The sequence below is a fragment of the Eurosta solidaginis genome, chromosome 5 (genome assembly GCF_040869045.1).
Source record: "Eurosta solidaginis isolate ZX-2024a chromosome 5, ASM4086904v1, whole genome shotgun sequence".
NCBI lineage: Eukaryota > Metazoa > Arthropoda > Insecta > Diptera > Tephritidae > Eurosta > Eurosta solidaginis.
The window spans coordinates 245264817-245279138 of NC_090323.1; the positions used below are offsets into that span (position 1 = coordinate 245264817).

The following is a 14322-nucleotide window of genomic DNA, read 5'->3' on the forward strand; positions in this document are numbered from 1 at the left end:
GCTCCGCCCTTTTTAATTTAGTTTGTCTAGGATACTTTTAATGCCATAAGTCGAACAAAAATTTACCAATCCTTGTGAAATTTGGTTGGGGCTTAGATTCTAGGACAGTAACTGTTTTCTGTGAAAAAGGGCAAAATCGGTTGAAGCCACGCCCAGTTTTTATACACAGTCGACCGTTTGTCCTTCCGCTCGGCCTTTAAGACGATAACTTAAGCAAAACTCGATATATCTTTACTAAACTCAGTTCACGTACTTATCTGAACTCACTTTGTTTGGTGTAGAAAATGGCCGAAATCCGACTATGACCACGCCCACTTTTTCGATATCGAAAATTACGAAAAATGAAAAAAATGCTATAACTATATACCAAATATGAAAAAAGGGATGAAACATGGTAATTGGATTGGTCTATTGACGCAAAATATAACTTTAGAATAAAACTTTGTAAAATGGGTGTGACACCTACCATATTAAGTAGAAGAAAATGAAAAAGTTCTGCAGGGCGAAATCAAAAGCACCACCACTCTCTTTTAAAACCCTCATTAATACCTTTAATTTGATACCCATATCGTACAAATACATTCTAGAGTCCCCCTGGTCCACGTTTATGTAGATACCTCGAAAAGGCGTCCACTTATAGAACTAAGGCCCACTCCCTTTTAAATACTCATTAGCACCTTTCATTTGATACCCATATCGTACAAAAAAATTCTAGAGTCACCCCTGGTCCACCTTTACGACGATATCTCGAAAAGGCGCCCACCTATAGAACTAAGGCCCACTCCCTTTTAAAATACTCATTAACACCTTTCATCATTTGATACCCATATCATACAAACAAATTCTAGAGTCACCCCTGGTCCACCTTTATGGCGATATCTCGAAAAGGCGTCCACCTATAGAACTAAGACCCACGCCCTTTCAAAATACTCATTAACACCTTTCATTTGATACCCATATCGTACAAACAAATTCTAGAGTCACCCCAGGTCCACGTTTATGGCGATATCCCGAAAAGGCGTCCACCCATAGAACTAATACCCACTCCCTTTTAAAATACTATCAACACCTTTCGTTTGATACCCATAATGTACAAACGCATTCTAGAGTCAATCCTGGTCCACCTTTATAACGATATCCCGAAAAGGCGTCCACCTATAGAACTAAGGCCCACTCCTTTTTAAAATACTCATTAACACCTTTCCTTTGATACCCATATAGTAAAAACAAATTCTAGAGTTACCCCTGGTCCACCTTTATGGCGATATCTCGAAAAGGCATCCACCTATAGAACTAAGGCTTCCTCCCTTTTAAAATACTCATTAACACCTTTCATCATTTGATACCCATATCATACAAACAAATCCTAGAGTCACCCCTGGTCCACCTTTAAGGCGATATCTCGAATGGGTTCATTTTACTTCATGGTGATTTTCCCTTATTTTGTCTCCATAGCTCTCAACTGAGTATGTAATGTTCGGTTACACCCGAACTTAGCCTTCCTTACTTGTTTTTTACATGTAAACGTCTATATGCTTAAACTTTATATGGACTGCTAAGCGTCAAACTTCAAATACACCTCTGAAATTGCTGCGGATAAAATGTGTACTACTAAATTTCAATACGCATTATACTCAGATGTAACTGAAACATGTGTTTTTGTTTCACCCTCTACACTAATTCTATGTATTCTATGTGTGTCCACAATTCATCGCAACTGATTTAGCTATATGTTATACCCTATGGCCATCAGAGGGTTGTGTCTCCCATTTTCGGTACACCCTGTGGCTGTAAATAGTTATTTAACCACTGCCGCTAGATGGGTCTCCTAAGCATTATCTAAGCGAGGATAGGCGGTTTTTTTCACGAGCAAACGAAACGTATACGCGTGTAAAAAAACAGTTATTATTAGCCGTGTTTTTATTTATACACGCGTATAAGCATGTCTTATGCATTATGAGTAGATTGCACGTATTTTTATGGATAACGGTAAAATGAGCGACACTGGCGCCATCTGATATTGAAAAGTAGCCGTCTCCCAAATTTTGTTCCAAGGATATCATAAGAAGAAGAATTTGACATTTACTTTGATTAAAGGCCATTACTCATATTTGACTTGACTTCAGAACTGGCACTTACAGTTCTGTTAAATGAAAATTGCATGTTACTGATTACTCAAAAGTTAGCAACACTTAACTTGACTTAGAAGTCTGTTGAATTTTGATTTTCTGTGTAAGGTCTAAGTGACGTTTACATTTTGAGATGCCATTTGCTTGTTTCCATTTCATTTTGACATTTTGTTATACAAATTGATATTTACTTTTATTTTATTTATTAATTTTTACACTCATAAATTAATTGTAGTGCTCAAAATTAATTTTCACAAATATTTCACAATAAACTGACAACTGGAAAACAGCTGATTATGATGCCAGATTGTATGCGCTAAGTGGAGTATAATCGTGGCTAAGTTGCCAAGTTTACGCCAAGTCAAGTCAACTCTATGCTAAGTATCAGTAATGGGCCCTTAAGGGTGTTCGCACACTTTGCAAGTGAAATTATTTTTCCCAATGGTTGGTAAAATTTCTAACATTTTTCGCAATTGAAAACTGCAATATAACAATCGAATACGACACAAAATATGTTAGCAAGTATTTCTGTTGTATAGGGAGAATGGTTACAACAGTGATTCGCGAAATTTTCTATGTGAATGGGCAAGGCGTAATAAACTTCAATTACCAAGTCTGAAGTTCCTTCATATTTACAAACGCAACATCTTGGTTGATTGTGGCGATGATATTGGAATGCATAAGCTTGTGTTAAATGCTTATATTTTAAAAATGTCATTGTACCGCGACCTTAAGAGAAATACATAGAAAAATGTATATTATGGATTTTTTTAATAATGGCACCGAACAATCTTTGAGGGTAACATTAACCTTAACCATGTTTCACACTCTTTGAGAACGGTTCAAGTTGTCTTCGTACTGGAGGCGAGAAGAATAAGTTTAACATCTTTTCCACTCTTAACACTTGAGAGATTAATCGACGCTTACACCAAAGGTAAGTCGATGGATGGCCTTACTTTAAATGAAATACGTCTAAGGCTGAGGCACGCATTTAAGCTCTTGGGCTTCAAAATAGCTCCTTCTCCATGAGAAACTTGGGCGTGAATGAAAGAGAAAAGGGTTACCGATGGAAGTTGAGACCAGAAGGGATATCAGGTTACAGGAGGGAGGAAAAGGTCGCAGCTAGAAATCGCTTCAGAAACGTCAACAGGTGTTACCGAGCATGGAGGTAGGGTGCAAGCACCTACAACAACAACAGTCGACGATTTGGGATACAGCCTACGTGTAAGGCTAGACATCTCCATCAAACACACCCAAAATAATAAGTATCTTTGATTCGGCTGAAGAATCAAATAACAAATAAAAAAAAATTTATTTAGATGCCGAATCAAATAAAAGATAAACAATTAAGGAATGATAAGTTCGGGTGTAACCGAACATTACATACTCAGCTGAGAGCTTTGGAGACAAAATAAGGGAAAATCACCATTTAGCAAATGAATCTAGGGTAAACCTGGAATGTGTTTGTATGACATGGGTTTCAAATGGAAGGTATTAAAGAGTGTTTTAAAAGGGAGTGGGCCATAATTCTATAGGTGGACGCCATTTCGTGATATCGCCATAAAGGTGGACCAGGGGTGACTCTAGAATGTGTTTGTACGACATGGGTGACCCAGAACATCAGCTGTCGGATACCGCTAATTTATTTATATATGTAATACCACGAACAGTATTCCGGCCAAGATTCCAAGGGCTTTTGATTTCGCCCTGCATAAATTTTTCATTTTATTCTACTTACTTGGTAGGTGTCACACCCATTTTACAAAGTTTTTTGCTAAAGTTATATTTTGCGTCAATAAACCAATCCAATTACCATCTTCCATCTCTTTTTTCATATTTGGTATAGAATTATGGGATTTTTTTCATTTTTCGTAATTTTCGATATCGTAAACGTGGGCGTGGTCATATTAGGATTTTGGCTATTTTTTATGCCAAGATATGAGTTCAGATAAGTACGTGAACTAAGTTTAGTAAAGATATATCGATTTTTGCTCAACTTATCGTGTTAAGGGCTGAGCGGAAGGACAGAAGGTCGACTGTGTATAAAAACTGGGCGTGGCTTCAATTGATTTCGCCCATTTTCACAGAAACCAGTTACCGTCATGGAATCTATGTCCCTACCAAATTTCACAAGGATTGGTAAATTTTTGTTCGACTTATGGCATTAAACATATTCTAGACGAATTAAATGAAAAAGGGCGGAGCCACGCCCATTTTGAAATTTTCTTTAATTTTTGTATTTTATTGCACCATATCATTACTGGAGTTGAATGTTGACATTGTTTACTTATATACTGCAAAGATATTAAATTTTTTGTTAAAATTTGACTTTAAAAAATTTTGGTTTTTTTTTAAGTGAGCGTGTTTGTCATCCGATTTTGCAAATTTTTATTAGTCGTAGATATAGTAATAGGAGTAACGTGCCTGCAAATTTCATCATCATATCTTCAACGACTGCCAAATCACAGCTTGCAAAACTTTCAAATTACCTTCTTTTAAAAGTGGGCGGTGCCAGTCCAATTGTCCAAAATTTTACTAATTTTCTATTTTGCGTCATAAGGTCAACGCACCTACCAAGTTTCATCGCTTTATCCGTCTTTGGTAATGAATTATCGCACTTTTTCGGTTTTTCGAAATTTTCGATATCGAAAAAGTGGGCGTGGTTGTAGTCCGATTTTGTTCATTTTAAATAGCGATGTGAGATGAGTACCCAGGAACCTACATGCCAAATTTCATCAAGATAACTCAAAATGTACTCAAGTTATCGTGTTTACGGGCGGACGGACGGACTTGGCTAAATGAATTTCTTTTTTCGTCCAGATCATTTTGATATATAGAAGTCTATATCTATCTCGATAAGTTTATGCCGTTACGGATTACCGTTATGCGAAAAAAGTTAATATACTCTGTGAGCTCTGCTTAACTGAGTATAAAAATATTTTTGATTTAAGAAAATTATCAAATAAAAAATGTATTTTATTTTTGGATTCTTGATTCATTCAAATAAAAATCACTCAACCCTGCCGCACAGGATTGCTGGTTTTCCCGGGAGAAATGGCTTTGAAGAGATTGACAAGGCAGAACGTAGCAATTGTCGACCTATCCGCCCAGATGTCGCGTTATTTCAGTTTTATCCCAATCAGTTATTTCGATTTCAGTTAAAATCCTTCATTTCAGATTTCAGGTAACGAAAACTGGAAAACATCTTGAAAAGCATTTTGGCTGAGATTGGATATTGTAATATTGTGCCGCCATATGCCATATGTAATATACCCCTCGCTCCTCTCACTGCCTCTTGGAACACAAGAAACTAGATTGATGATTATTTTCCTCAGCCAAAAACAAGAACTTTGTTATTTTCCTCTGCCAAAACACAAGAATTCTGTTAAGCAATTGTTAGGTGCCTGAAAGTATGCTATAGTGCACGTACTTAAATGTGTACAAAATGTATGTACAGTACGAGTAAAATGTGGTTTTTCATACGAGGGTAACAGATAAATCCTTCTATAAATAGTAAATAATTAATTTTTCTGTTTAAATGTAATTAAAAGTATTCATAAAAAAAGTTGCGAAATATTTTGGTAATGGACAAAAGAGTATGAAATTAATACACAAATTGTCCTTGTGCTTTTTTAAATATTACCTACTTACTTAATTATGCACAATAGATCTGCACAAAGGTCGCAGTGCTTCCAGTAATAATAATAATACTTACTTAATTGCCACTTAATCGTTTTAAATATTATGGCCGTCCAAGAAGGCGTGCCAGTCGCTTCATCGTTAAGTTAACTGGCGTCAATTGGTCACACCAAGGAAATTTAAATGGTTTTCCACCTGGTCTTTACGAAGGGAGTGGGCGCCGCCGTCTTCTTCTCCTACTATAGGCGGGTTCCGATAAAAATACTTTCTTGGCCGGAGCGTCATCTTTCATTCGCATAACATGGCCTAGCCAGCATAGCCGCTTAGTTTTAATTGGCTGAACTATGTTGATGCCTGCGTAAAGCTCGTACAGCTCATTATAAAATATTCTGCGGTACGCGCCGTCGCCAACGATATTTTCTCTAGAACACTTCTAGAGCCGCCTCGTCTGATGTTATCATTATCATGATCGTAATAATTTTCGTTTGCCGAGAGAGGACTTTACTTTTCAATTGCCTACTCAGTCCAAAATAACATTTATTGGCAAAAGCGATTCTTTGCTTGATTTCAAAGCTGGTGCTGTGGCTAGTGTTGATGCTGGTTCCCATGTAAACGAAGTCTTTTACTATTTCGAAATTATGGCTGCCAACAGTCATGTGGTTGCGAAGGCGCAAAAATGCTGACTCTGGAAAAATGTTCACAGTTGTGTTATGTTTACCTACTCGATATATTTACCGAAAGGTCGCAGCCAGTTCTTAAATGACCCCTAGAAACTGAAAATCGGTACGAAAACCGGGGTTTTTCTCGTAACTCACAATTTTTAAGGTGCGCGGAGAAAATCTTGTTTGCAGGCATTCTTAGACCTTCAAGTTCTACCAGAAAATTTATATCCCTTCCTAGGTATTTTCTTTTTTGTAACACTGTGTTATCTTCTCCAGCATTAGGTTAAAGGAACGGCAACTTATTTAAATAATCAAATAAACTCTCATTCATAGAAGCAAGTAAATATCTATGTTTTTAATTGTATTCATATATTTATTTTATTTCAGCAACTGATATTTAGTTCTCTACTTATACTACAGACATCGTATGTTAGAAATTGGGAACAATCTATCACACATAAAAATATATTAAACTAAAGGCCCAAACACATTTGACTTTTGCGTCGGTTTGTAGCTTACGTTTCAACAGCAGACTGTGAGCCACACACCCACTTTGAACATGCGATATGTCAAAGTTACTCCAACGCCAAAACAACGCAAAATTCGAATGTGTTTGGGCCTTAACAGAGACCGAAAATGTTTAAAATAACTACTATTGCGCTATTCATACATAAATGTTCACTATTGATATGTTCCCTATTTGCTAATCTAGATCTAGTATAAAGTCTATTAATACTATCTACTTATATGCTACATTCGTACCATTTTACTATCACATGCAATCAATTTTATATCTACATCCCTACTGTACTTCGTAATAATCACGAAACATTTCGACCAATCTACTCTACCTATCCTTTGAAATTTTACCACTCTTAATCTTACTTTCTCTTTTCATATTTCAGCTTCAATGCTTTGCGCTGACGCTGATAAAACTCTTCCGTTGCCCGATATTCTGGCTCATAAACGTCTGGAATTTCTTTGTTCAGAGATTCGTAATACACCATCTGCACAGAGCATGTGCCTCTTAGCTGTTCTTCATAGCAACGCAGTTGTTGGAAAAATCCCGTATTCGGACGTATTTGTGGACGAATTGTTTTGACATGTTGATACGCTTCACGAAGCGACATACCGCCATATTTCATAAGATAAGCCAAACAAAGTGTTGTTGAACGACTTACTCCCGCTACGCAGTGTACCAATGATTTGCCACCAAATTGTCGCACTTCTTCAATCATATCTGCCACCTCGTCGAAGTACAATGAAAGATCAGCATCTGTGCGATCGAAGACTGCGATTTGTAAATACAGGGGCTTAGTTACACTTGACAGCGGGGTGTCAGGCAATTCTGGAGCAACATTAATGATAAAACGCACCTCCAGTTGATCAAGAAACATTGGTATGGCAACAGCTGCGCCACAAAGATAGAGGTTGGGCAACAATTGCGAGATCCCTGGGAATGGATTGCGCATTTGGATGGGAACGTGCAAAGAGCTAAAAGAATATAAGAAAAGGAAAGAAATTATTAAAGAAAAATGAATATTAATAGTGATGAGCACTTCAAGTAAATAAATTAATATTACAATTTACAGTTTAACACTAATATGCAGGCTAGGCTTCAAACAAAGCGACTCCCTAACGTACAATTTTTTAGCCTTATGCTGGTGAAAGTAATCCCATCAATAGCTCAAAACAATCTTTAAGTTATAGGAGTGAACAGTTGCTGTCGTATGATAATGATATTGATATCATTTCGCCTTAACAAACTTGACGTAGGGTCTTTCTTCTCTGGATTGGTTAAAGAAGCAAGAAACAAAAACAGAGCAGTAGAAAACAAACTGATATCCGAATAAGAGTCGGCACATTTGTCCCTGGGTGTCTCTTAACTGTTATACTTCAATTCGAGACTTGGAAGGAATTAATATATCAAAAACCATGCCAATTTAGAAATAAATCGGAGAATAACTCTTGCCAAAATGTGCTACTTTGGACTGAGTAGTAAGTTGAAAAGTAAAATCCAAGGCAAACAAAAATCACGCTCTACAAGTCGCCCACCATACCTTTCCTGATGTAGGCTTGGAATGATGAACCGTGTCGAGATACGATGCGATGCCCATTGAAGTATTTAAGAAACAAGTTCTCCGGAAGAGCTGTATGACTTTTATGCAATCATGAAAAATTTGCAACTAATAAGAACCCAAAGGCTTTGCTGGCTACGTCATGTTATGAGAGTGGACGAAGGCCCCTTCGCCAAGAAACTATTTCTACCGTAACCCGTTTGAAATAGAGAAAGGAGTTGGGAGAGACAAGTTTATTATGACTTGATCTCCCTAGGTGTACCCAATTGGCATACGTTATCGCGGAGTAGGGAAAGTTGACGTGAATTATCGAATTTTGTCAATATTTTGAATTCCCTCAAATCTGACTTCCATTTGGAGGCACTTAGCAATAATTTTCATGTACGTACCAAAAAAAAAAAAAATACAACAACTTTATAGGCAATTGGGTGGTTTACGACCAAATGTCCTTATCGTAGGAAATGCCCATATATCCTATACCAAAAAAAATTTGTTTATAAGTGGATTTTTAGGTACATAAATAAATTTGTTTACAATTTTATCCCGCCAATTTATTGGCTTTCTTTCGACAGCTTAATTTATTTTGTTAAATGCCAAAAGTTATGAATAAAATGTCACAAATATTTTTGGCTCTGCATATGTATCAGTGTATATTATAGATTAGAGTGTCCTTAATATCAAATTCTTCTAACTATTTTATTTTGCTACTTCCAAGCACTTCTAGCGCTTTGTTTAAACATACCCAGTAAAAAACTTTAGAAAACCAGGAGCACTTCCCAACGCTGTCGTTCAACCTCACCCTTTTGCAGATTTCCTTAATTTTTATACTCAGCTGAGCAGAGCTCACAGAGTATATTAACTTTGTTCGCATAACGGTAATCCGTAACGGCATAAACTAATCGAGATAGATATAGACTTCTGTATATCAAAACGATCTGGGTGAAAAAATAAATTCATTTAGCTATGTCCGTCCGTCTGTCCGTCTATCTGTAAACACGATAACTTGAGCAAATTTCGAGGTATCTTGATGAAATTTGGTATGTAGGTTCCTGGGCACTCGTCCCAGATAGCTATTTAAAATGAACGAAATCGGACTACAACCACGCCCACTTTTTCGATATCGAATATTTCGAAAAACCGATAAAGTGAGATAATTCAGTACCAAAGACGGATAAAGCGATGAAACTTGGTAGGTGCGTTGACCTTATGACGCAAAATAGAAAATTAGAAAAATTTTGGACAACGGGCGTGGCACCGCCCACTTTTAAAAGAAGGTAATTTAAAAGTTTTGCAAGCTGTAATTTGGCAGTCGTTGAAGATATCATAATGAAATTTGGTAGGCACCTTACTCCTATTACTATATGTGTACTAAATAAAAATTAGCGAAATCTGATGACGAACACGCCCACTTTTAAAAATTTGGTTTTTGTTTTTAAGTCAAATTTTAACAAAAAATTTAATATCTTTATAGTATAAAAGTAAATTATGTTAACATTCGACTCCAGTAATGATATGGTGCAACCAAATACAAAGATAAAAGAAAATTTCAAAATGGGCGTAACTCCGCCCTTTTTCATTTAATTCGTCTAGAATACTTTTAATCCCATAAGTCGAACCAAAATTTACCAATGCTTGTGAAATTTGGTAGGGACATAGATTCTATGACGATAACTGTTTTCTGAGAAATCGGTTGAAGCCACGCCCAGTTTTTATACACAGTCGGCCGTCTGTCCTTCCGCTGGGCCGTTAACACGATAACTTGCGCAAGAAACGATATATCTTAACAAAACTTAGTTCACGTACTTATCTGAAGTCACTTTATATTGGTATAAAATAAGGCCGAAATCCGACTATGACCACGCCCACTTTTCCGATATCAAAAATTGCGAAAAATGAAAAAAAAATGCCATAATTCTGTACCAAATATGAAAAAAGAGATGAAACATGGTAATTGGATTGGTTTTTTGACGCAAAATATAACTTTAGAAAAAACTTTGTAAAATGGGTATGACACCTATCATATTAAGTAGAAGAAAATGAATAGGTTTTGCAGGGCGAAATCAAAAGCACTTGGAATCTTGGCAGGAATACTGTTCGTGGTATGACATATATAAATAAATTAGCGGTACCCAAACAGATGATTTTCTGAGTCACCCTGGTCCACATTTTGGTCGATATCTCAAAAACGCCTTCACATATACAACTCCCTTTTAAAACCCTCATTAATACTTTTAATTTGATAACCATATCGTACAAATACATTCTAGAGTCACCCCTGGACCACCCTTATGGCGATATCTCGAAAAGGCGTCCACCTATAGAACTAAGGCCCACTACGTTTTAAATAATCATTAACACCTATCATTTGATACACATGCCATACAAACACATTCCAGGGTTACCCTAGGTTCGTTTTGCTAAATGGTGTTTTCCCTTATTTTGTCTCCAAAGCTCTCAGCTGAGTATGTAATATTCGGTTACACCCGAACTTAGCTTTCCTTACTTGTTTTATATCATTTCTAATCCATGTTATGCCGAATTTCTTTTTAGGGTTAACAGTTAAATCGAATATCTGCCAAAAAAAAAAAAAAAATGGATACTCCATATGCAGAGGTAAGAGAGAAGTAAATAAATAAGTTATCGAGAACACTGTTAGCGACAATTCTAGACCCTGGGAGAAATAGGCGAACGAGGCAACTGGGAGTATAAAAGTAGCACAAGCTAAGGAATAGTGAATTAATTTGATTTTAACACATAATAAGCGAAGTACGCGAATACATCGTGAAGATCAACTCCCATAGTAGTGCTATTGTAATAAAGAGCATTACAGAACATTTGCGTTCATTTAATCAACAGTTTAGTGATTTGAACGATAACAGAAATGAAGAATTGTTGAGAATTCTAAAAATTGTCAACAAAATGCTGTCCATATCCTTATAGTCGAATCTGGTGGTAAGTCTAGCGCTCTGTCACTAGGCTGAAGCTTATTATAAAAGGTTTGGAAAAAACTAAACCTTGATTTAATACGACAAAAATAAACATAAATACACAATACGAAGGATGAAAACCATTAAATGTGCAGGTTGGATGCTCTTGAAGTAAATGCCATAAATTGTTTTCACAACTTCTTGAAAGCGAGTTCAAAATTTTATTTATATTTATTTAAAAGAAATTAATTTGACATTCCTAGAGATGTTACAGTGCTTGTTTACGAATATTTTATACGTCTAATTACAACAGACAGCAGAGTGTTAATATAGCCATGTAAAGTCTACTTTTAAAACAGTTCTGGCTGCTAGATATTCACGTCTTGTGGCTAGCCGAACTCCCTACTGGGATATTTCCAAAAAAATGAATCGCATACTTAGATCAAAACGGAGCTAACTCAAAAATCTGAAATTTTGAAGTTATAAGCACCATAGGGTTTATAAATTCAATACACACCGAACTGTACGCCCCATTCACTAATGCATTTACAAATCAAAGAAAAAGGCTTTACATTTTGAGCGAAGTAGTCAGTTTTTCGCGTTCCCTCAACATTGCGATTTTTGGAGTTGATCGCTGTTTGTATTCATATATATGTATGTATAAAAATGAAAAATATAAAATCCTAAAAAAATTACGTTGTTGGAAATAGCACACTCATATAGCCATCATCCATTTCATCTAAATATAACAATATTATTTTTAGTCATTTTAACGAGACCAAAGTGAACAACTTCTGGTATGTGAAAAATTCCCATTAAAAAGACCCAGGTAAACAATTTAAAGTTATTAATGAAATTTTGCCAAAAAATAAATATTTGGAAATTATTCTTTATTAAGCTTAATCATCAATTTCGTCTACTATTTGCCAATTATTTATAATTTAAAAAAAATTTAAATTTTGTTTTCTATACAAATTTTTCTGCACTCTACATTTTTGCTTCTTCTGCTACAGAATTAAAATAATTGTTTTGCCAAAACTTTTGAATGAAAACAATGTTGTACATATAAACATATTTTTTGAGAAATTAATCATCATTTTTTCTTTATATTTATAGATTGTGATTTTCATTTCCGACTGACATCATTAAGATGTTTTGTTTATCCGAGGCGCCGTCAATGGTTTTCCAAAACCAACTGCGTGTCCGCTCACCAGTTCACACATTAAGGCAGTCACATCACAAAACATATGACTTGTTAATATTTTGTTTTTTTGTATATCAGGTAGAATATATGCATAAATATTTGCGTGGGTATGATTTTTGTATAATTTATTTGTTATTCAAAAAAGCAATACATTTGTAAATATTTTTAGGCTTTTTAAATTTGAAATAAAAAAATTAGACGTATAAAAAATTGTCTCTTAAACAAGCACTGTGAAATCTCTAGGAATGTCAAATGAATTTCTTTTTAAAAGAAAATAACTGCATATGTTAATGAAATTAAATAAAATTTTTAACTTACTTTCAAGAAATTGCGAAAATAAATTATGGCATTTACTTCAAGAGCATCCAACCTGCACATTTAATGATTTTCATCCTTCGTATTGTGTATTTCATATTTATTTTTGTCGTATTAAATCAAGGTTTAGTTTTTTCCAAATATTTTATAATAAGCTTCAGCCGAGTGACAGAGCGCTAGGCTTACAAGCCAAAGCACCAGAGTCGACTATAAGGACACGGATAGCATTTTGCTGACAAATTTTTAAAATTCTCAACAATTCTTCCCTTCTGTTATCGTTCAAATCATTGAACTATGGTATAAATGAACGCCAATGTTCTATGCGTTAAATGCTCTTTATTAGCAGCACTACTATGGGAGTAGACCTTCACGATTTAATGTATTCTGTGTTAAAATCAAACTAATTCACTATTCCTTAGCTTGTGCTGCTTTTATACTCTCAGTTGCTTCGTTCGCCTATTTCTCCCAAGATCTAGAATTGTGCTAACAGCCTTCTCCTTTAATTGTTTATTTACTTCTCTCTTACCTCTGCATATTCTATTCACTGTTGCCTTCTATGTATCTGTGTGTATATGTCTGTTCATCTGCTTGCCTTTATGTTGTTGTGTCCAGCATTTATTACTAGCAGCATAGTGACGTACCGAAACTGCTTAAATTTGCAACAATTAAATATGTACTATTGGGAAAACAAAATTTTTTTAATGCAGTATCCATTGTTTTTGGAGGAAATTGCATTTAACTGTTAACCGTAAAAAGAAATTCGGCTTACCACGCATTAGAACTGATATCCAAGAACAAAAAGGGCTTTCCCAGTTAGATATGTTTATTTTTGAACGTTTCGGTATATCTCAGTGATTAATTGGATAAATACTGTATAATAGATAGTATACCGAATTGATCAACCTAACAATCTGGTTTGATTAAGCCATGTCCGTCTGTCTGTTTGAACGCAAAATTGTCCCTCAATTTTTGAGATATATTGATGAAGTTTTGTCAGCGGCTATATTTTGGTATCGAATTAGACATTTGTCAGAACCGACCGGATCGGACCACTGTAACATATATCCCACATGCAACCCTTTTTCAGGAAATAGGTATTTTTGTAATATCTTCCTCAAGTTATCAGTAAGAAACTCCAAATTTCACCAAATGTTTCCGTATAATGCCCATGTTGTTGTCTAAAAAATCGCTGAAAAAACGTGTTTCTAAATTTTTTTTGATGTTGGTTTGCTCGGGAATCGAACCCAGGATCTTCGGTGCAGTATGGGGAGCACGCTACTACCACACCACGGCGGTCGTATACGTCATATATTGTTTAGTTAAGTGATTCATGGCTCTCTCACAAGACCACAAGTAACGTGAAACTTT

General features: G+C 35.6%; 1 protein-coding gene across 1 annotated transcript in view; it reads right to left on the minus strand.

Moving 5' to 3' along the window:
• Positions 1 to 6778: 6778 nt before the first annotated feature.
• LOC137253036 (dual specificity protein phosphatase 18) overlaps positions 6779 to 14322 on the minus strand; it is a 30443-nt gene continuing 22899 nt past the window's right edge. Inside the window, exon 2 of the mRNA XM_067789298.1 lies at positions 6779 to 7924. Coding sequence (XP_067645399.1) covers positions 7312 to 7924 — 613 coding nt within the window. The 3' untranslated portion in view covers positions 6779 to 7311. The remainder of the gene's footprint in view (positions 7925 to 14322) is intronic.